This window comes from Perognathus longimembris, chromosome 10, assembly GCF_023159225.1.
Source record: "Perognathus longimembris pacificus isolate PPM17 chromosome 10, ASM2315922v1, whole genome shotgun sequence".
Classification (NCBI taxonomy): Eukaryota; Metazoa; Chordata; class Mammalia; order Rodentia; family Heteromyidae; genus Perognathus; species Perognathus longimembris.
This window is the reverse complement of record NC_063170.1, coordinates 9,426,421-9,449,880: the sequence shown is the minus strand read 5'-3', so window position 1 is coordinate 9,449,880 and position 23,460 is coordinate 9,426,421. Positions and strand designations below refer to the sequence as shown.

At 42.1% G+C, this 23,460-nt stretch overlaps 2 protein-coding genes across 4 annotated transcripts in view; both read left to right on the top strand.

The window, feature by feature from the left end:
- Nucleotides 1–7,109, top strand: part of Ap1g1 (adaptor related protein complex 1 subunit gamma 1) — a 67,179-nt gene extending 60,070 nt beyond the window's left edge. For both annotated transcript variants that reach the window (XM_048355175.1, XM_048355176.1), the window contains 2 exons: nucleotides 1,592–1,690; nucleotides 2,934–7,109. In XM_048355175.1, the coding sequence (XP_048211132.1) occupies nucleotides 1,592–1,690; nucleotides 2,934–3,035 (201 nt within the window). In that variant the 3' untranslated portion in view covers nucleotides 3,036–7,109. The remainder of the gene's footprint in view (nucleotides 1–1,591; nucleotides 1,691–2,933) is intronic.
- Nucleotides 7,110–11,722: 4,613 nt separating this feature from the next.
- The window catches only part of Phlpp2 (PH domain and leucine rich repeat protein phosphatase 2), a 63,911-nt gene continuing 52,173 nt past the window's right edge, over nucleotides 11,723–23,460 (top strand). For both annotated transcript variants that reach the window (XM_048355172.1, XM_048355171.1), the window contains exons 1-2: nucleotides 11,723–11,860; nucleotides 20,848–21,146. In XM_048355172.1, the coding sequence (XP_048211129.1) occupies nucleotides 11,762–11,860; nucleotides 20,848–21,146 (398 nt within the window). In that variant the 5' untranslated portion in view covers nucleotides 11,723–11,761. The remainder of the gene's footprint in view (nucleotides 11,861–20,847; nucleotides 21,147–23,460) is intronic.

Here is a 23,460-nt window from a genome sequence, read left to right as displayed (position 1 = left end):
GCTCAAAAAGTATTAGCTGCTGCAGCCTAGTGTTTTTAAACATTTTTTTATTATTATAAAGGTGATAAACAGAGGGAGTTACAGTTACAATGAGTAGATTTCTTTTTGGACAGTGTCACTCAGCCTAGTGGTTTTACTTGTTCCTTAGACTGCTGTTCTAGTAGCATCGCCTTTCCCAATAGCATGGCTTATTTTGGTGCTGTATTGTATACCGCATTATAGTGATGTATCTTGAAAAGTGAAATGTCACATTTCATAGTTTCTACTATGTACTGTTTTCATTTCTTAATGTCTCTGAAATTGCCCTTATAAAACAAGCTAGCCTATTTATTTGTTTGTAGTACATAAAATAGTGATATGAATTAAAGTTGATATCTTAAATTTAATGCAATACAGTGGTAATGAATAACATTTTAACTTATATTATTCATTCTAACAGTAGAATTATGAGTAAGACCCCAAATGATGGCTTGTTCTGTGAGGGTGAATATTCACTTGCGGTTTTTTACTTTAGAGAGGACTTCTGGTCTGTCATTTTCTTTCTCTCTCTCCCAGATAAAGTGTTTTAAATCCCAGTATACATAACAGCTACTTCATATAGTAACTTTGGCCTAACTTGCTGGTAGCACTTTTATCCCTCATCTCTGTTAACAAGTAAGATTCATCAATACTCAACCAATTATGGTGCTTGGCTCATCTAGATTTTTTGCCATACAGGCTGATTTTACGTGTACTTTTTCTGTGTCTGTTCTTAGAGTAATCCTGATGTGTTCCACTTACATATTAACAAGCTGGCTCTTTCAGGCCTTTTCTTTGCCTCTTACATAGAGGGAGACCTTGACCCATTCAAGATTATGCAGGCTTTAGAAAAAAAAAAGCTCAAATCTTTGGGGCCTAGTCATATAATTACACAAAAGCATAAAGTACAATTGTTGGTGACTAGTATGTTGGCTTGTTACTTTTGGAAATATTTTCTCTTGGTTTCTTTCTGGCCTTTTTTTCCCCCTTACACACACACACACACACACACACACATACACATGCGCGCATGCACTTTTTTTTCTGGTATGGTTGATCAGTTACTAATAAGTGAAGGTGCAGAACAAGAATTGGTCACTATTTGAAAAGTAGAAGGGCAGAGTAACTTGTTTCTAGTTTCATGATCAAAGGCCTAGCACAAGAGTTTTTACAAGTACAACTTGTGACAGTTATGCTCACATACCTTCTACTTCTGGAAAATAAAATAGTGTAAAACTTAGTTTTGACTCATTGGCCAGCTTTACCCCCCTCCCCCAGTCCTGGGGCTTGAACTCTGGGCCTGGGTTGCCTTCTCTGTGCTCTTTTTGCTTAAGGCTATTGATCTGCCACTTGAGCCACATTGCCACTTCCAGCTTTTTCTCTGACTAATTAGAGATTAGAGTCTCACTTTCCTGCCTGGGCTGTCTTTGAACCACAATTCTCAGATCTCAGACTCCGAGAATTACAGATGTGAGCCACTGGCACTTGGTGTGTTTATCTTTTTATGTGATGACAACTTGGATTTAACATTGTGTATTGCTTTTTCTAAATAGTGCCCTTTGTTCCTCTATAGACATTTCAGCTGCAGCTTCTGTCTCCTAGCAGCAGCATTGTCCCAGCATTTAATACAGGAACCATCACACAAGTCATTAAGGTTCTGAACCCACAGAAGGTGAGTAGCACATTTGAAGCCAGTAATTGAGCAAGACATATGCTTCCTAAATACACTTTCACTTCGTTTCTCTGGGTTCTTCTGATTCAGTCAAAGATTCAGTTGCCTGGTGCCACTTCTTTCTTCTTTTGTTGAAAATAGATCAAGGTCAAGATATCAAATGGTTAATGATATCTTATTAAAATGCAACACCCTTTTTCTTTTTAAAAAGTGTTTTTTGGTTGGTCCTAGGGCTTAAACTCAGGGCCTGGGTGTTGTCCCGGAGCTCTCTTATTCCAGGCTAGTGCTTAAGTAGAGCTCTACTTCCAGTTTTCTGGAGGTTAATTGGAGATAAGAGTCTCATGGATATTGCTTCCTAGACTGGCTTTGAACTGTGATCCTCAGATTTCAGCCTCCTGAGTAGCTAGGATTACAGGCATGAGCCACCAGTGTCTGGCAAGCAAAATTCTTCTATTTTTGAGGATTAAAGATATATTTTGTGGAGAAGGGGAAGCTGAAACAATTAGATCTATAAAAAAGTTGAAGTATGCTAGGCTCTGGTGTATCACTCACCTATAATCCTAGCTACTACTAAGGAGGTTGAGATCTGAGGTTTGCAGTTCAAAGCCAACTCAAGCAGAGAAGTCTGTTGGCTCCTTTGCTTAAAGCTAGAATGATAGCTAGTTTGGTGGTTTGTTGATTGCGGTGTGTGTGTGTGTGTGTGTGTGTGTGTGTGTGTGTGTGTGTGTGTGTGTGTGTGTGTGTGTTTTGGGGCTTGAACTGAGGCCTGGGTACAGTCCCAGAGCTTTTTTGCTCAGGGATGGTGCTCTACCACTTGAACCACAGCTCTACTTACAGCTTTTTTGCTGCCTAATTGGATATAAGACTATCAGATTTTTCTGCCTTGCCTGGCTTTGAACTGTGATCTTGAGATCTCAGCCTCCTAAGTAACTAGGATTTCAGGTGCGAGCCACTAGGGCCCAGCATTGTATGTTATTTGTAGAGATAAGCTTTGTTTTGAAGTATTTTTTGGCTCCTAAGATTTAAAAACCACTGTGTGAAGCCAAGTATGATGGTGCAGTCCCAGTTAGTAAGGGGGGTTAAACAGGATAGTTTGAGCCAAGGCGTTTGAAGGCTGCCTTTGTGCAAGATACTGTGTAAGATACTGTCTCTAAAAAAACCAAGAAAACAAAACTATTTGTGGACTAGACCAATAGAGAAAGATATTATTAGAACATATTTATGATTCTCTTTTCCTTTACAGCAACAGCTGCGAATGAGGATCAAGCTCACATATAATCACAAGGGCTCAGCAATGCAAGATCTAGCAGAGGTGAACAACTTTCCCCCTCAGTCCTGGCAATGAGGGTCCAGCACCATTCTCATTCTTATCCCACTCAATCAAAGGAACTCTGGGAAGGAGGTTGTGATTGCTGGCAAGTCCCCCCACCCCCAACTGTACCATGGGCATGAGGAGCAGAAGAGAACTGTTGAGGAGGATTTTCCTGAAGTTACTGCTGATCTTGAAGCATTGTTAAAGACTAACATCCTCTCCTCCACTGTTGAAGCTGGCTGCTTCTGGAGGCTACTTTGCACTCTTCCTCCTCTTCCCCCTTTTCTGTACTTCACCCCTCCTACATTTGCAGCCAGAATCAACATTCCCCGGGCTCCTGAGGCAATAAGCAGCTGGTCTGGAGGAAAGGATTGGAATTCATGGCAAGAAAACACTCACCCTGTCTCTGCAGCCAAGAGTGGCCCCTTCTTTTTACTGTTGTTTCTCTGCGGACTGGGCAAGGTGGGGTATTTATTCCTCACTAGCTGGGTTACCATCTTCAGGCGCTTTTCACATCTGGCATTTGGAATGGAAATGTAACAATGAACATTAGGGAGCCCTGCCTTTTTCTATTGGTTCCCCCAAGGTTTGAAAGAGGCATTAGGCTCCTGGTAGCCTTTTCTGTGCATTGCTGTAAACACACAGACACACACGTATGTATGTTTGTTATCCAGAACTGGTCAGACCTTGAGAGGTTATAAACACTGGACAGATGCAGTTAAAAAGAGTTTTTGTTGAGATTTGGCATGAAGGATATGGTGCTCTATTTGTAATAGAAACTTCCAAGGCTCTTCCAGCTCCCCTTTCTTTCCATTCTCTAGCTGTAGTCCAGAGTGTTCTCCATGATTTGCAAAATTGACTCCCCTTCAAGTGCAAATGGACATGTTCTAAAAGATACATTAATAGTTATTAATGACCCTATTTTGACCACAAATTTTAATGTTTTTCCCAAGCCTGTCACTTGCCTGTTCAAACTGTGGTATATGGGTGGAAAGAGGAGTATACCAGTTTTAAAGAGCAGACTCCTTAACACAACACCTGTGCTCAGGAAGCGCACTATCAGACTCATCCTGGAGCATATTGGAGTCATCCATTACTCCAGATCTCCCCTTCTTTTTTATTTCCTGAGCCTGGCTTGGATCTTGGCATTCCGTTTGAATTCCTTCTTCTAACTGGAACATTTGTGTTGTATCTGTAACACTGGCACTGAAATAAAGACCACACGGTTAAAGAACTCTTCCTATATTGTACTTTATGGTGTTGGAGTGAAGCCTTGTAGCTTCCTTGTCCCTTGTCAAAGGAAGTTTTATGTTCACCATAGGGTAAAAATTCCCTTTCCTGAGGCTGAGTAACTGGTCTGTTGAAAGAGGCCAATCTCATGAATAATGCCTGCATTAAAGACTTGAGCTTCTTAAACCAGTAAGAATGCTGAGCGAATTTTAGAAAGGATTCCTATATTACAAAAGCTTAAGACTAAGTTGCTGGAATGAAGTAAAGGTGACTTGCTATGGTACATGTTGGGTGTACCATGTACCTTCAGGTATGCAAGCACTACATCTTACTACAGAAACAAGAACATGTGGGGCCCACCTTTAAAAATGTTTGCAACTGTTACTGCACTGTACAGTATGACTACTTTGGCTTCAGTTTTAAACAGAACAGATATCTTTTTCTCCCCCTTCCCCCCCATTCCACCAAGCCTTTACTTAAAAATCTTCAGTGTCTTGTCAGCCTAGCACTGTATCAGATGCTAGACTAGTCTAACATTTGACAAACTGGAGTTGAACTAAAGACTAAAAGGGAAACTTTCTGGGCTTATTAGTGTATAAGAGTAAGGCTACTGAAACTTACTCTATTGGGTAAATGGTTGGCTAAGTCAAAAACAGGACAGTATCTCCTGTTTTCAGTAAAGTAAGTGTTGGACTAGTGCATATTTCACACAACTGCTCTGCCTGTGCAATGAAAAGTAGCCTTTAAAGGTTCTACGTAAACTATTTCATTGGATGGATATTTAATGCTGTGAAACATGATAGGATTAACATAATATTGGTGGATTTCTTGAATAGAATGTCTTAACATTCCTCTTTGTGTAGAGGCTTTATTTTCTCCCTTGTGTTTGTGGCTAACTAACGAGCTCAGGTGTGTGTGTGTGTGTGTGTGTGTGTGTGTGTGTGTGTGTGTGTGCGTGTGTGTGTTCGTTCGTTCATTTTTTTAGTTTCGTTTCTTGTTGTTGAAGTGGGTTGAATCTTGAGTAATCTGCGCCAAGACTGTGGCATAAGAGTGCCAGATCATAGTTTTGAGGGAGAGTTTATGATCACCCAGGGCTTTGTCTAGAAGGAATAAAACATCATGGCCTTAACACAAAGGGTGCTGTGTAGGACTGAACTGATTTCAGAGACCGAACCTGGTACCATACATACTGAAGGACTAGTAGCCAAATAACTGCCTAGGATACTGATGGTTGTGAAGACTTTCAAATGACTGGATCTTGGAAAGCTTCAGTGTGCCTTAGTTTCTAGGATCAGCATTAGTTCTCTTTCTTGGCTTTGCAGCTAAAAGGAGAAACCTCTTAATTTCTGTGAACATGTGCACATTTCAGTAATTCCTTTCCCAAATATAGTCATTCAAGGGGAGCAAATTCAGATTGATTTTACAACTTCAGAGCCATTGTAAAGGAGGAATGCCTGGTTTCTGTGAGCACGGAATAATCCCAGGGTGATAAGCAGTGAGCCCTCACATACTTAGACAATTTCACATGCACTTTGTACCTCAGCATTACCCTTTTGGAGAGTAGTTTGTATCCTGTTATCTTCTCCACCCCCAAGTAATCCTAGGGAGAATTCATCTAAGTAATCTCAATAAACAAAACAAAACTTTAGGAAGGGTGCCTTCCCTGAGAAGCTCCTCCCACATTGCTTTGGTGCTGTTACCTTGAGGTGGTTTGGGTAGTGGTGGAAGTTTTACACAGTCTAGTGATCATCTGTTAATTTTACGGTCTTTCTCATTTAAAGAAACATTCCTCAATAGAATTTTTAAGGGGAGGGCTTTCTTCTTGCTAGGTTAAAGGTGTGATTTGTACACCTTATTTGTCTCAATTGTATGTGAGGAGATATTTAATAAAATTGTTCAGCACTAAGAGTTTGAGTATTTACATCTTTTCATTTTTTGTATCCTTCTAGAAGAGGTTGTGAGGTAGGGAAGACTGCTTTTGAAGTTCAATTTCATTATCTTCTACATTGGAATATAGTTGGGCCATGAGAACTAGGAGAAAGGAAGGAGTTTGAATGTGGATTTTTTTCTTCTAGTGAATGTATTTTAACTGTGGTATCCTGAACTGAGAGATAGAGAGCAAAAAGCAAATACTCACAAGTTGTGGTTCAGGAATGGTTGTTGATGTCCTTGTTCATTAGTTTGCGAGTGGGGAGGTTTGTTGAAGGAAGAATTTGTTCAGAAAGTTCTGAAGTTTAAAATACTTTTGACCAGCTTTGGCTCTGAAGGGTTGGGCTGCTGGTAGAACTGGAAGTGAAAAACGTTTTCAAAGCAATAGCAGTGAGTGGGTCCCACAGACAGTGTTCCAAACCTTGGAACACTGACATGAAGAAAATGCCGAAGCCGCTTTGCACAGTTGCTTTGCCAACTTTCACGTGGCTGATTCTGGCTTCAAGATGGAGTGATGGAACTTGCTTCCTCCCCCTTACCCCCCATGAACTTATGTTTGTGCTTTGTGTGTTTTGTTTTTATTTGGGGAATCTCATGGGAAAGAGCTTCTGATCACTTTCCTTTGTGAACTCCGACTGTGGTCCTGTAAGGTCCTTTTTCTTCCATAATGTTGTAAGTTACATTTTCATTAAGCCTCGTCACATCTTCTTTACTGTAAAAATATTAAAAGGCTGTTTCCAAGTGGAACAGCTAATGAAGTTCTAATTATTGCAGACATATTTTTGAGATGTAAAAAAATTTAAAATTAAATGATAAGTCTTAGAGGCGAGTGAGGAATAAAATGGATGTAAACATTTACATGGGATGCATTTAGAAATCTGCTGTGTGTATTGTCTTTTTGGTTGAAACAAATTATGAACAGTGACTGATAATAAAAAGTCAATACTCAATGATTTAAAATTTGCTTCCTTACTTTGTACCAGTGAATTAGAAGCCTTGGATGAGCCAAATGCATTTTCTAATGTCCCTTTTATACAGAAATATAAGAAGAAAAAAAAGTCTTCAGGCAGTTGGGAGTTTTAAATAAGATTGCACTCATGCTTATTTTCTCCACTTATATGAGTTCTCAGGGCAAGGTCAACAAGGTAAGATGGGTATTAAGGGCAGTCACAGGGCTTTAATTATAAGCTGCTTTTTGTGAAGTAGTCAAATGTATCTGTAACTGGGATCGAGAAGGAGTGACCTGCCAAAATGGAGTGTATTTTGTAGCTATTTCACATGAATTTTTTGTTTTGTGAATCAGGGTTTCATTGTTATATCCCAGGCTGAGGTCTTGAACATATGATTCAATCCTTCTGTCTCACCCTCCCAAGTGGAGGATTTCAGACATGTACCACCACATATATAAACTCTCCCCCCCTCAAGTGTATGTGTGTGTGGGGGGGGAGGTTGTGGTGAACTCTAGGCCTTATACTTCTCTAGCAAGTGCTCTGTCACTTGAACCAGGCCAGCAACCCTTTTTGCCTTAATTGATTTCCGGATCTGGTTTCGTATTTTTGCCTGCACAGCCTCAGTTTGGGCCCTCCTACCCCTTTTCTCCAGTCAGCCAGGCTTAGAGGTACATGCACCAATATGCCTGGCCCTCATGAATTATTTTTTAGGGGCTGAAAGCTATTTTTTATTCTTATTATTACTCTGATGATCTGTGACAGCCCCTTGATTGAGAAAGGGGAAGATGTGGCAGTCTCGAAAATGAACAGGGTGTTGGCCTTGGTTATTATCTAATTTATGCAGAAATGCTCTTGGGCACTGTTTGATAAGTAACATTTTCATAAACATGTCTTCTATATGGCTTGAAATTCTGTTTTTAATGTTAAATTTAGTTGACATCTTCATCAACAATGTAATTAGATGAAAATGTAACAGCTTCAATGAAAAAGTTTAGCTAGTAAATAGGTAAGATATTTACATAACAGCAGAGTAACTTGTACTTAGGTTTGAACATTAATCCAGTAGGACCACATAATTATATAATATTATATAATAATATTATTATTTTGGCCAGTCCTGGGGCTTGAACTCAGGGCCTGAGCACTGTCCCCACTGAGCTTCTTTGCTCAAGGCTAGCATTGTACCACTTGAGCCACAGCCCCACTTCTGGCTTTTTCTGTTTATGTGGTACTGAGGAATCGAACCCAGGGCTTCATGCATGCTAGGAAAGCACTCTACCACTAAACCATATTCTCACCCCACAGGACCGAATTATTTGAATCATAAGAGTTTTCCATGCTGTGATTTCCCCTCCCCCTAATCCTGTGATTCTATCCCCCTCCCACACACACACATTGGCCCATGTCTCCATATTTGGAAAAAAAATGCTCAGTGGGCTGGAGTGTAATTTAGTGGGTGAACATATGTCTAGCCTGTGTGAGGCCCTGGGTTTGAGCTCTATCCTGCTAAAGGAAAAATAAACCCAAAACTTTGAAGCCAGGTAAATACTGTTTATTTGGAACCAAAATAAAGAATACCTAAATGTGTTTAATGTATGGCAGAATATCAATGAATTTAGACTTCCAGATGACTTTGTGAAGGAGTGGAGAACTAGATGTAAATAAATAAAAGTCTGGCTCATCTGCTAAAGTCTGATAGATAGGAACTTTCCTTCTCCAGACATTATTCCCATTTTGTAGTGAAGATTGGAAAGGCTCCTGTATTTGTAGCTGCAATAGGAAGGAGACAGAAAGGAGGGGTTCTAAGGACTTCCACCACTTGGCATGATCAAAACTGATTTTTATAATGATGAACCTGTGGTGAGGGCAGATGGATTTTTGCACTAAAAAAATCCCAGAAGAATTTATTTTTAGGGTTAGTCTCAGCTGTTTACCATTTCCAGAAATTGTAGTTATATAACCCTTGGCATACATAATGCACATTGCCTTCAACTGGGGGAAAGCATGAATATGTGACCTTTGAGACACTATTCAGTGTTAATGACAGTACATGACTTATCACTACTACTGAGTTCCCCCCCCCCCCCTGCCTTGGCTGTTCTGGGGATTGAACTCAAGGCCTGTATTTGTACTTGACACGCTTCTAACCCTTTTTCTTTCCTTTCCTTTATTTTTTGTTGTTAGTTTTTAGATAGGATCTAAGTCTTTTTTCCTGGGCCTCAGACTGCAATCCCAGTCCTCCTGTGTTATACTTCCTACATAGCTAGGATTATAGGTGTGCTTGCCACACCTGGTCTGCACTTTTTTCTGGGCTGGCTTTGAACCATGATCTTCCAATCTCCATCTCCCAAGTAGCACAAGCCACTGCACCCAACTTCCTTTTTTTTTTTTGCCAGTCCTGGGCCTTGGACTCAGGGCCTGAGCACTGTCCCTGGCTTCTTTTTGCTCAAGGCTAGCATGCTACCCCTTGAGCCACAGTGCCTCTTCTGGCCTTTTCTATATATGTGGTGCTAAGGAATCGAACCCAGGGCTTCATGTATATGAGGCAAGCGCTCTTGCCACTAGGCCGTATTCCCAGCCCTGTATCCAGTTTCTATTTGAATCTTATAATAATAGGTACCTTTAAAAGTAGCATCATAAATGATCTCCCCAAACATTTGGCCTCATGACTTTTATTCTCTTTTTTTAAGAAGTACCTTATCCAATATGAAGTGTTAAGTACATAATTTTCAGCATATCAATTTAGTTAGCCTCCTACCACGGCTGTTGTCTAGCATAAGTTAGAACTTTGGTCCTAAGATCTTTCACTTTCTTGTGATTAATCTGTGAAGAATTTACTCATGAGATCTGGAAAAGGTAATGTGTAATACCTCCAAAAACAGATTTTTAGAAATATTTATTCCAATTTTTTTTCCTTTCCATATGCCTGACTGCCCTTGCTTAGTTCTACTTTTGGCTTCATATTAGTGTAGATGTTCTTGATGAGAAAAACTACCTAGTGAGCTCTAAAATGGAAATCTAACTACAGTGAATAGTTTTGAAAATAGGTTCAAAGTAGAATGAAAACTAGAAGATTGGCAACATAAGAACTTTACTCATGCCAGACTTGAAGAGGTAAGCTATTTTTCATGTATTAAAATGAGCCCAAGAAATAAAGATTAGTGGAGGTTGGGATTTTGATCTATGCAACATAACTCATATAAAGGAAGAAAATAGTAATCATACTTTTACAGAAGTGAGATCTGAGCCTTTGTCAAGATTTGTCTTGGCATTTAAAATATTTTCAAGTGGATAAATATCTGCAGAGAAGGATTCAGACTCTGTTAGATTGGAAACTCTTGCTTTAGGCCTACAATGAACATATTCTGGACATATAGTTGGTTTGGATTAGCCACGTGGGACCAGTGGATAATTAAGATGATAACCACTTTAACCAATTATTAAAAGCTCAAGAAGATACTCTTTACTGTTTAATTCCTTGCAAGTTGCTTGACGATTCAACACGTGTGTGAGTGAGCAGAAGAAACTAACAATCTGTAAGACTAGAGAGCTTCTAGGAAATTTAAGAGCAATTAGACTACTTTTTGGAAAATTGGGAGAGGGATGAAATTTAGAGTGTCAAGATTTGATCTCAGGGCCCTGTGTTTGCTGGGCCTGCTTACAATGCTGGCACTCCACAGCTGGAGCCATGCATCGGGCCTGACTTTTTGTTGGTTATTTTGGAGACGGACAGTCTCACAGGTTTTTCTGCTAGGTCTGGCCTTGTGGCCGGGATTTCCTCCCACCCTGGACTGAAATCTTCGAGGGTCGCAGCCTCCTAAAACAGCGAGGAAGATCGAATAACCAGTAGATCTGACTGACGTGGAATCAGGACTCCAAAACTGAATTATCACCCCAGGAACTAAAAGGGTGCAGGAGTGGGGGGGGGGGAGGAGAAGTTTAACTTTTAGAACATTTTTTTTCCCCCTGAATGAGCTTTGCAAATAATAAAATGGCTCACAGGCCCCTGCTACTGCTTGAGGTCAAGAACAGGATTCTAATTTTGCCACATGAAGGGGAAAGAAGAGACCAGAAGTAAGGCTGGAGAGGAGGGGCCAGGTCGGTTCCAATCTGCCACAGAATGCGGTGAGCACCGAAAACACAAACAGGCCCTCACTAAGGTGGGGGGGAGGGCTTCCCTACGGCCCACCCCACGGCGTCGCGAGTGGGAGAAGTGGCCGGGCACCCTCGGCGGAGGGTGCGTCCGGCCGCAATTGACAGATCCACACCCCACCCGCTCCTACCTCCGACTGCTACTTCGAGGGCGGAGACAGGCGCCCAGCCCCGGCTGACTGGCAGCGGACGCCTCCCGCTGCGGTGACGGTGGCGGAGACTCCGCCCGCCCGATCCCCCGCGGTCAGGTCAGCCCGCCTGGATGCGGCTGGGCTGCGCCGTCTACGCCGCGCCCGCAGCTACGCAGGTCCCGCGGGGCCGGGCCCCGGGGGCGGGGCGACGGGCTACGAGAGGCGGGGCTAGAGGCCTCGGGGGGGTGGTGGTGGTGGGGAGGGCGTGGCTATGGCGCAGGGGGCGGGGCTCCAGCGGCTCGCGCGCGCCGCCGAGGCTCGCGCGCCGTCGCGCCGGCCGGGCGTCCCCGTACAGTCTTGGGCGCCGATGGGGGAGGTGGAGCCGGGCCCCGTGGGCCCGCTGGAGCCCCCGGAGCCTCCGGAAGCCTCCACCAGCCGTCGGCCTGGAGGGATCCGAGTCCTGAAGGTGAGGAGACGGGCGAGTTAGCAGACGGGCTGAGAGGGAACGCGAAAGGGCCAAGGCCGCCCCCGCCCAAGAGCGGCGTTGGAGGCGGCCCGCGACCCCCGCCCCACGTCAGTCGCTCGGATTCGCGACTCGGCCTCCCCGCCCTCGGCGTGAGGCACCGTGGTCCCCGCGGAGGCCTCCGCACCGCGCCCCCGCCGAGGCCTGGGCCGCCTCCGTCCCTACCGCTGCCCATCCCTGGCCGCGCGCCACCCGCCTGGCAGGCCCACGCCTCCGGGCCCCCGGGCCGCCGCCGCCGCCCACCGGCTCCTTCCCCATCCCCGGGCCTCCTCCGCTGCCCTCCGCCGCGCCCGCGGTCCCGGACTGGCCGGCGGGGGGGCGGGGGGTGTTTCCTCGGCGGGCGTCTCCTGGCGGGAGGCGGCGCGGGGGGGGGGTGAGGAGAGCGGGGCTTCAAGTACGCAGGGCTCTCCCCGGACACCTGAAGACATCACCCCAGCGGGAGGATGGCGGCCGTGATTGGCCCGGCGCCGGGGCGCGCGCGGGCTGCGCCGGCCCGAGCGGGCACACTCTGCCCCAGGGCTTTACTACCCAAGTTGCCAGCCGGCGCCCCGCCTGCAGGGAGAATCCCAGGGACTCGCGGGGCGGGTGGCCGCGGGCAGGAGGGGCTGGGCCGAAAGGGACATTCCAGCCCACCCTCCGGGGGAGACCGGAGTGGAGGAGCCGTTATGCAACAGGCAGCGAACGGGGCTTTTCGGCAAGAATTGGGGGGAGTGGGAGGGTTTGAAAACATATGCAGATAAGGGGGGAGTGGAGCCTCCAAGGTGATGACAAGAAGTTTTAAATGGAGAAGGAATGCAGAAGATGGGCTGGGTTGGCGTGATGGTTAAGGGAAGGGGTTTTGGGTGGAGTTTTAGCCTTTCAGATAGTTTTATTTGCCCCCCTCTAGGTCAAATACGTAGACTAGGTGTCCTCCCTGAGGTGAGATGGAATTCCTTTAGACTAATAGCAGAAGAGAGGGCAGGGTTTTAAACTTGCCAAGGAAGACAGGAAAGAAAAAAATGAGATTTGATATGTTTTAAAAGTAGTTTTACAAAACAATAGAAATGCATGATGTTAAATATGTATTTTAACTGATAGTGGTGAAGATTGTTGTTGAGCAATATTTTCTTGTTATTAAGATTATCGGTAGGACGTCACAAAGATGGCATGCAACATAAAAAAAGAGGTAGAGTTGATGGACTTAGTAAATCCATGAAACAGCATAAACTAGTACTAGGTGAAATGTAAAACAGTGTTTTCTGTTACCTCCCAGCTTTACAGCAGTGACTTAAAGTAATAACTTCTCAGAGATTGTCTCAGACCTCTTCATAAACACTAATACCCATCTCTTGCAATTTGATTGGTCCTATTTTGGGTTATAATTACCCCAAATCTTTTAGCTATGTAAAATGAAAAAGCCATTCTGGAAGCTTTCAGCATTTGCCTAGTATACACAAAGCCCCTAAGTCCACAACCCAGCACTACAAAAAAAAAAAAAAAAAAAGTCACAAAATGTGAATTGTGAATGAGCACCAAACAGAAGTTCAACTGCCCTAACTTATCAGAAAATAGGTGATCTGAGAGATTCTTAGTTATCAGATGTGATACCTTCTGGCTCTCTTTTGGGGAGGCATACTAGAGATTGAACTGTGGGCCTCATGGATGCTAGAACTTGGTACCTGATGCTTTCACTCATTGGCTAGTGCTTCACCAACTGAACCATGCCTCCAACCCCAGCTTTTTTGTGTGTCAGTCATGGGGCTTGAACTTAGGGCCTGCATGCTGTCCTGAGCTCTTTTTGCTCAAGGCTAGCACTCCTACCACTTTGGGCCACAGAGCCATAGGTATGAGCCACCAGCACTTGGCTTTGGGTTGGTTTTTTTTGTTTGTTTGTTTTGTTTTTTAAGTGTGTGTGTGTGTGTGTGTATTTTTGAGTGGCGAGGGAGTCAGTTGTGAGAGAGAAAAGAGGATAACCTTTACTGAAGATAATATTCCTCTGGTTCCCTAAGGTTCCAATTTTGGAGCCATTAGAAAAATTCCTGTGATTTATCTTGATTCTAGTCCTGATGTGACAAACTGTCTTTAAAGCCTTCTGACTTTTGTTTTATTTCATGTGGTTAATATTTTAATCCTAGAAAGTAAGTGGAATGGTCCTGGAGAATAACTTTTGTGTGCTCCTCATATAGATGTTCCTGTAACTAGCTGAGTGGTTGACTTTGTATAAAGCTGAACTGGAAAAGAGTACATAAACAAGTAGAAAACTTTGTGAAATGGAGAGAATGGTCATATAAGGGTGTAGCTCTGGGCTGAGTGTAGCTCATGCTCAGCATGTACAAGGTTCTGGTATTAGTCCCTAGCACCAGAAAAAGCCTTTTTTGTAACTATTATATGTAGTACCTAATCACAAACACTGTTACTACTAAATAATAAAGGTCTTCACAGAAAGCCTAATATAATTAAGCCGGTATAACTTAGCCAGACCAGATCAAGGTCTGTCTACCTGGGGTATTGAAAATTTTTATTCAAAATATGGCCCTCAGCTCAGTGTGATGGTATGTGCCTATAGTCCCAGCTTCTCAGGAGGCCAACAGAGGAGCCTCAGGAGTTCAAAGCCAGCCTGGGTAACATGGTGAGACTATGTTTTAAAACAAATTCCCAGCATAGTATGGTGGCTCAAGCCCATAGTCCTTAGCTATTTCAGAAGCAGAGATGGAAAGATGGCCATTCAAAGCCAGTTCAGGCAATAAAGTCTGTGAGCTTCCATCTCAACCAATGGTGCTGGGTAAAGTGGTGAACATGCGCTATCCCAGTTTCAGAGGAAGCACACTGGCTGGGCCCTGTGGCATGTGCCTATCATTCCCACCAACACCAAGAAGAACAAATAGAAGAATCACAGCCCAGGCCAGCCTAAGTGCACTAAAAAATGACTAAAGTAAAAAGGGACTGGAAGGGTGGCTTAAGTGTAGAGTGCCTGTCTCCTTGTAAGTTCCATCACCAGTGCTGCCAAAATAAAAAGAAAACTTCCAAAATGTATTTAGCAAACTGCTGAAACGTAAGTTGGTAGTATCTTCAGATATTTTCACAGCTTTGAGGTTGCAGTTCTTTTTTTTAATTTTACTTAATCTGTAGAATATATAAAGTTATAACTAATCAGTGAATGCCATGAGACTTTTTAAAGAATAGTTTTATATTTTTATCAAAGGAATATTTATATGTGGTTTTAAAATGTGGTACTAAAATGTTTTTAATGAGGGGCTGGGGATATAGCCTAGTGGCAAGAGTGCCTGCCTCGGATACACGAGGCCCTAGGTTCGGTTCCCCAGCACCACATATACAGAAAATGGCCAGAAGTGGCGCTGTGGCTCAAGTGGCGGAGTGCTAGCCTTGAGCAAAAAAGGAAGCCAGGGACAGTGCTCAGGCCCTGAGTCCAAGGCCCAGGACTGGCCAAAAAAAAAAAAAAAAAATGTTTTTAATGAGGGGCTGGGGATATGGCCTAGTGGCAAGAGTGCTTGCCTCATATACATGAGGCCCTGGGTTCAATTCCCCAGCACCACATATATAGAAAATGGCCAGAAGGGGCGCTGTGGCTCAAGTGGCAGAGTGCTAGCCTTGAGCAAAAAAGCCAGGGACAGTGCTCAGGCCCTGAGCCCAAGCCCCAGGACTGGCCCCCCCCCCAAAAAAATGTTTTTAATGAAGTAAAATAGTCTTCTTCTACCTAACTCATCCCACCCCATCTATTTCTTCCAGAGATAAACCATTATTGTCTTAAAGTCCTGGATATAAGAACATCCTCCACCTTAAGGAATTTCATTTTTTTTTTTTTTTTTTTTTTGCCAGTCCTGGGGCTTGAACTCAGGCCTGGGCACTGTCCCTGTCTTCTTTTTGCTCTCTACCTCTGTACCACTCTACCACTTGAGCCACAGCACCACTTCTGGCTTATTCTGTTTATGTGGTGCTGAGGAATTGAACCCAGGGCTTCATGCATGCTAGGCAAGCACTCTACCACTAAGCCACATTCCCAGCCCAGAATTTCTTGTTTTTTTTTTTTTTTTTGTCAGTCCTGGGGCTTGAAGTCAGGGCCTGAGCACTGTCCCTGGCTTCTTTTTGCTCAAGGCTAGCACTCTACCATTTGAGCCACAGCACCACTTCCAGCTTCTTCTATATATGTGGTGCTGAGGAATCAAACCCAGGGCTTCATGTATGCAAGGCGAGCACTTTACCACTAGGCCATATTCCCAGTCCCTTTCATATCTTAATAGAATCAAATATGGATATTTCTTTTTCCAGACCCTTTTTCACCATACATGTCTCCTGAGTTTTTGTTTTTGTTTTTTTGCCAGTCCTGGGCTTGGACTCAGGGCCTGAGCACTGACCCTGGCTTCTTTTTGCTCAAGGCTAGCACTGTGCTACTTGAGCCACAGCGCCACTTCTGGTCGTTTTCTGTATATGTGGTGCTGGGGAATCGAACTCAGGGCTTCATGTATGCGAGGCAAACACTCTTGCCACTAAGCCATATTCCCAGCCGTGTTTCCTGAGTTAATGTATGTGGATACTTAATAGTTTGCTACCTTTGAACTGGTCATAGCCCTCATATTGTCTGTACTTTTTTTTTCCTGGTCCTGGGCTTGAACTCTGGGCCTAGGTACTGTCCCTGAGCCTCTTTCTGCTCAAGGTTAGCGCTCTACCACTTGAACCACAGTGTCACTTTTGGCTTTTTCTGAGTAGTTTATTGGAAATAAGAATCTCACAGACTTTTCTGCCTGGCTGGCTTCAAACCACAACCTTCAGATCTGAGCCCTCCTGAGTAGCTAGGACTATAGGTATGAGCCATTGGTGCCTGGAATATTGTCTGTAATTTTAAGAGTTAAAAATAAAATTGAACTGAGCATAGGTGACTCATGCCTGTAACCCTAGCAACTCAGGAGGTTGAGGTCTGAGGATTATGGTTTGAAGCCAGCATGGGCCAGAAAGTCTGTGAGACTCTTACTCTAAGTTAACAACCACAAGACCAGACGTGGATCTGTGGCTCAAGTGGTAGAGTGCTATTTATTGCCTTGAGCAAAAAAAATCAGGAACAGCTCTCAGGCCCTGAGTTCAAGTCCCAGAACTGGTGGGCAGGAACACACACACACACATACACACACATACAAAAGTAAAACTGTAGCAGTATACTCAACTATGGCTTACTCTAAAAAGTTTTGCTTTCTAGAAAGCCTTTAAATAATAAATGTTCTCTTTATATGCTTGTTTAATGTGATACCATTAAAGTTGTGTTCCCTTTTAGATAAGTTTGAGATAACAGCTTTTTTGTAAGAGAAAGGAAGAAAATAAAGTAGCTTCAATCTAGCAGTTCCATTGGAATACTAATTCTAGAAACAGCATTTCAGAGGACTGTCATCTGCAGTACTGGCTGCTAAGCTTTCTAATAGTTACCTGATGTGTTGGGCAGTAGAGCAAGACATTCCTGAGAAAGAAGTACTAAGTAATTTGGCAGTGGCTAATAATAGCTGCACAGCCTATGCAGATTGTTGCTTTGCTTTGTTTATTTTCCAGATCTCTTAAAAGCCCACTAATAAGGTTCTGGAGAACAGAATCTACTAAGATACTAGCTCAGCACTTTGTTTCCATAGGGTAGGGTAGATCATGTCATATAAAGAAATCTTGAGGTAACTGACAACCAACAACATATGTTTTCATAGTGTGAAATTTCTTAAGGAATTTATAGTCTTAAGTATGTATGTTCATTTACAAAGGACTTGTTGTTACAAGTTCTCACTGAAGAAAAAAAAATATGAACTAATGAGATCTTTTGACTTTTTTTGAATTGTGAAGGTAAGTAGGCTATTATTGGGCGAGAATGTTTGTTTTCAAGACGTACTTTGGTGGTTGCATGGAATAATGTCTGCACAGTGTTTTTCTCCCCTGAATATAGAGCTTTCTGTATAAAGATGAAACAGTTAATCTTTCTCAAAGATTAAAAAATGAGAGATATTCAGAAATAGCCAGTCCCCAAGTATTCAGTGGTTAAAAACTACTTAGTGAAGCTAGGCACTGATGGCTCAGACCTGTAATCCTAGCTAATCAAGAGGCTGAAATCTGAGGACCATGGTTCAAAGCTATCCCAGGCAGGAAAGCCTGTGAGACTCTTATCTCCAGTTAGCTATTTTAAAAAGCTGGAAAAAGAGCTATGGCTCAAGTGGTAGAGTGCCAGCCTTGAGCAAAAAAGCTCAGGGACATCAGCCAGTCCTCAAGTTTAAGCCCCAGACTAGCACACACAAAAATTACTTAGTAGTTATAATACAATGGTCCTGAGTTTATGAAATAAGCACTTGAAAGATCTTTGTTAGTTCTGAGATGTTAAAGAAAACACAGCTTTGTGAAGATAGGCTCAATGACAAAGAGGTCTAGTTCCCACTGTAGCAGGATGTATCCATTCCTTTATAGTTCGAATCTATAATATTGTTCATGGTAGGAATCCAAGATCTGCAGATCACCCAAATCTGCAAAATGATTACCCTAAATTTAAACAGTAAGACCATTCTTTTCTTTCTTTATGGAAATACCTGCTAATTTTCCCCTCCTCATTCTTCACCATTTATTTAAGTTTCTTGTTTCTTTTCTTCCTTCTTCCTTTTTTTCTTTTTCTTTTTTTTGCCAGTCCAGCAGCTTGAACTCAGGGCCTGGGCGCTATCCCTGAGCTGCTTTTGCTTAAGGCTAGTGCTCCACCACCTGAGCCACAATGCCACTTCCAGTTTTCTGGTGGTTAGTTGGAGATAAGAGTCTCACTGACTTTCCTGCCCAGACTGGGTTTGAACCTCCATCCTCAGATCTCAGCCTTCTGAGTAGCTAGGATTGTAGGAGTGAGCCACCGGCTCCTGACTTAAACGTATTTCTTTTTAACTTTGCAGCTGATACAGAAGAAAAATTGTATGGTTCACTGCAAAAAATGGAAGCTTTGCCCCCCCAAAGTTTACTCAGCTTCTTACCACAGCTAATTGGACTAAAGTACAGATTGGGTATGAATTCTTGTGATGTCACATGAATTCTGCATTTTCCTCTTGTAGTCGTTGTTAAGACATTGTAATAGGCTCTTAGTGGAGACTGGTGGAAGACATATCAAATGATTGTAATGTATATATATTAGAAGTAAGTTCTTCTCTAGCCATTGATTCTTCTAGGCAGAAGGGAAGAATGAGAATAGGAGATATGGAAGGCTCCATAGAGAAAATGTCACATTTGAGTAGAGTTTTGAAAAATAACTTGACGTGTAAATAAGGTAGAGAAGGGCATTTTAGACAAGTTACAGAGTTGTGGAATAATTTGTGGATATAGCTAAAACAGACTAAAGAACAGTAGAAAATGAAGAAAGCTATGTTGGTATAATTGTCACTGGAAATCTTTTTTAAAATTATAGGATAAGGTTGTTTATCATAAAAACAGTAGACAAAATATGGAATTAAAAAATTTTTTTTGCTTGTTTTGAGACAGAATCTCACTCTGTAGCCCCCACTGACTTGGAACTCACCATGTTCTTTTGCTTCAGCCTCCTAAGTGCCAACATTATATAAGCATGCATCACCTTACCCACTGGGCTAGGAACTTGTTATATTGGTTAAAGCAGTTGTTTTTGCTTTGAGATTGCTTCACTTCACAATATATGTGTGAACTTTCACATAACCTTGGACATAAAGTGGAAATGTAATTTTTGAAACATACTAGGAATAAAAATATTTGGGCAATATTGTGTCAACACTGTATCTGCTTATTTGGACTATGATGTGGAAGGTTAAGACCTTAAGAAAACTTACAAATTTGCATAAGGACACATACAAAGTTTTTATTGAAGGGTTGCCTCTGTCAGTGAAACATTGGAAACAAACTAAATGCCATCAATGGGAGAGTGGATAAGTTGTGGTGTGTTCAAATAAATGACCTGGTCTATTTACAAAGGTATATATTTCTAAGCCAATGTTAAGGTTTAGATAAAGGTTTAAATCAGGTAAAGTGCTATTAAAAAGACTTTATGTGCTGGACACTGGTGGCTCACATCTATAATCCTAGCTACTCAGGAGGTTGAGATCTGAGGATCATGGTTTGAAGCCAGTTGGGCAAAAAAGCTTGTGAAACTATTATCTCTGATTTTCCAGCATAAAACTGGAACTGGAGGTATGGCTCAAGTGGTAGCATGCTAGCCTTGACCAAAAAAGCTAAGGGGTGGGCTGGGGATATGGCCTAGTGGCTAGAGTGCTTGCCTCGTATACATGAGGCCCTAGGTTCGATTCCCCAGCACCACATATACAGAAAATGGCCAGAAGTGGCGCTGTGGCTCAAGTGGCAGAGTGCTAGCCTTGAGCGGGAAGAAGCCAGGGACAGTGCTCAGGCCCTGACTCCAAGGCCCAGGACTGGCAAAAAAAGAAAAGCTAAGGGATAGCAACTAGGCTTTGAGTTCAAGCCCCAGAACAAGTATGTCCATTGTGTATGAAATATGTTTCACATATTTATGGTATACATATGTGGCAAACATTAAAAAATCCACGAAATGCTAAAGCAAGTACAGTACTGTGTTGTATTCCTGGAGAAAGAGGAAGTAGATATTGTGGTATGGTACCAGGTAGCCTTAGCTGTAAATGTAGGAATTATACATACACACAGAATATTGTTTAGAATAATGATCTGAACTAAATAGGGAAAATGTTGAAAAAAATGTACAAGTTGGGTAATAAGCATGTAAGTCTTGTTGTTCCTGACACTTCTGAAAACAAGAAAAAGGATCAGAAGAGATGATGACTAGAGGTGTGAACAGAAAAGTTATCTGGGCTAAGAATGAAAATGGCAGATGCAGGAGATCTGGTGGCAGGAGGAGGAGTGTTTGGGCAGAGCTGGTGAATATAAAATATAGAGGTGGGATGAAACATTCTAATCATTTCTTTCTCTTGGTATTTTTTTTTCAGAGAAATATGAAACGCAATGGGAGCAGAAATTGTTTAAATAGAAGAAGTAGGTTTGGTTCTCGAGAAAGAGACTGGCTGAAAGAAGATGTGAAGAGAGGCTGTGTTTACCTCTATGGAGCTGATACCACCACTGCCACCACAACTACTACCACCTCTTCCTCCTCTTCTACTTCCGCCTCTTCCTCCTCCTCCTCAGACTTACATCTTGTCCTTTGCACAGTAGAGACACCAGCATCAGAAATTTGTGCTGGAGAGGGAAGAGAAAGTCTTTACTTACAGCTTCATGGAGACCTGGTTAGGTAAGGTTTGTGGTAGATTTTTCCTTTTTTTTCCGTTTGAAATCGAGTCTCTCTATATTCCAGACTGGCCTCTTAGTCTTCCAAGTGGTAGGATTATAGGTGTACGCCAGCATGCCCAGCTAGGGTCTGAATTTTACCATGCTAAATCATCTTCACTGTGAGTAACATACATTCTGCTTGGAAATAGATTTTAAGTTTGTAATCGTACTGAAACTGTTGTTGATTATAGAGTCACTAGACTTGAGAAAAGATTTCTTCTTGAAATGCTGATTTTATGACTCTTAAATTGAAATTTTATTATGAAGGAAAATTTGTTATTTTATTTGGAATACATCATAGGTTAGGTATTTAAAGGTGTTTTTTTTAAATTAAGCTTAAAGTTTTTAAAGGTTAATTTTCTGGATAAGTGTAAATAGAGTGAGACTGAGATCTACTAAAGGATGTAGAGTGAGAAGCAGGTACTCTTCAGCTACCTAGACCTTTTTTTTTTTTGGCCAGTCCTGGGGTTTGAACTCTGGGCCTGGACGCTGTCCCTGAGCTGCTTTTGCTTAAGGTTAGCACTTCCACCTGAGCCACATCACCACTTGCGACCTTTTCTGAGTAGTTGATTTGGAAATAAGTGTCTCATGGGCTTTTCCTGCCCAGGCTGGCTTTGAACTGCAATCCTCAGATCTCAGTCTCCTGAGTAACTAGGATTACAGGCGTGAGCCACTGGCAAACCCAGACCTTTTTAGAAGGGACTTATTATCAGTTTTTTTATGCAAGGTGGGCACAGTGTGTGCTATAAAGCATATGTGTGTTCATGCTGATGTTTCTGTATGTGAAATTAAAAATTAACAATGCTACTTATGACAAATTGTTGGTCTAATATCTCTTTTCTATATTAATATTTTATATTGGTTGTTTACTAAATGGCTATAATATTCTATCTTGTCAGTCTATCACAATTGTAGCCAATCTCCTATTACAAGTGTTCAACCTGTTACTAAAATTTTTAAAAATTGTTATTATAAAGATGATGTACAAAGGGGTTACAGTCATAAAAGTCAGGCATTGAGTATACTTCTTTTTGAACAGTGTCACTCTTTTCCTCACTCTTTTCCAGTTTTTCATGACCAAATTTTAGGTAATACCAACAGTGCTACAGTGAATGTCCTTGTGCCTATGATATCTCTTATATGTGGGAGTCTATCTGTAACATAAATGCCCAGAAGTGAAAGTGCCAAAGTGTCAGAGAATATGGCCTATTGTCAATTTCTTTCTTGCAGATTTATATTTCCATTCAAAATATAACAATGTATACATTTCCCTTTACTTTCTCCAAAACATGTTAAGTGTACATTTTATATGTAAATGTGTACATATTCATGCTTGAGCATCTGCCTGCTTGTAAATAGTAGTGATCATTGACAATTTTTATTTTATTGATTTCCTTATTCATTCTAGACAAGCTCTTTACTACTGACCTACACTGTCAGCCCCTGCTGAGTTTCAACATTAGAGAGCCGTAGAGTCAGTGTTCCAAAGACAATCCTTTTCTATTTTGTTGCTTTAATTTTAACTTTTTTTCCCTGTGTTTTCTTTCTTTGTTTTTCTTCTTCATTTTCTTCTTTATTGTCAAAGTGAAGTACAGAGGTGTTACAGTGTCATATGTAAGGCAAGTACATTTTGGCCATGTTTCCATAGGCTTAAAAGCCATTCATGGGGCCAGGAGTTTGGCCTAGTAGTAGAGTGCTTGCCTACCATGCACAAAGCCCTAGTTTGATTCCTTGGTACCAAATATACAGGAAAAAGTCAGAAATGGTGCTGTGGCTCAGGTGGTAGAGTGCTAGCCTTGAGCAAAAACTCAAGGACAGTGCCTAGGCCCTGAGTTCAAGCCCCAGGACTGGCCAAAACAAACAAAAAAAAGCCATTCACTTTTTAAGTTTTTATATATAAACATGAAGAAAATCTCTTAGTTGTCTGATGTGGCACATAAGAACTTATGATTCAAGTTTAAAATTCAGGACCCTTTTATGATAAAAGATCTGAAGTAACTGGGAACAATAGGAATGTATCACAACAAATAAAAGGCTATACATGACAAATTTATATCCAGGAAAAATTTACTCCTGAAATGCATCTGCTCAGGAGATCTGAGGATCATTGTTCAAAGCCAGCTTAGGTAGGAAAGCCCGTGAGATCCTTATCTCCAATTAACCACCAAACAGCCAGAAGTGGTGCTGTGGCTCAAGTGATAGAGTGATAGCCTTGAGCACAAAAGCTCAAAGACAGCTCCCGGACTCTGAGTTCAAGCCCCAGAACTGGTACCAAA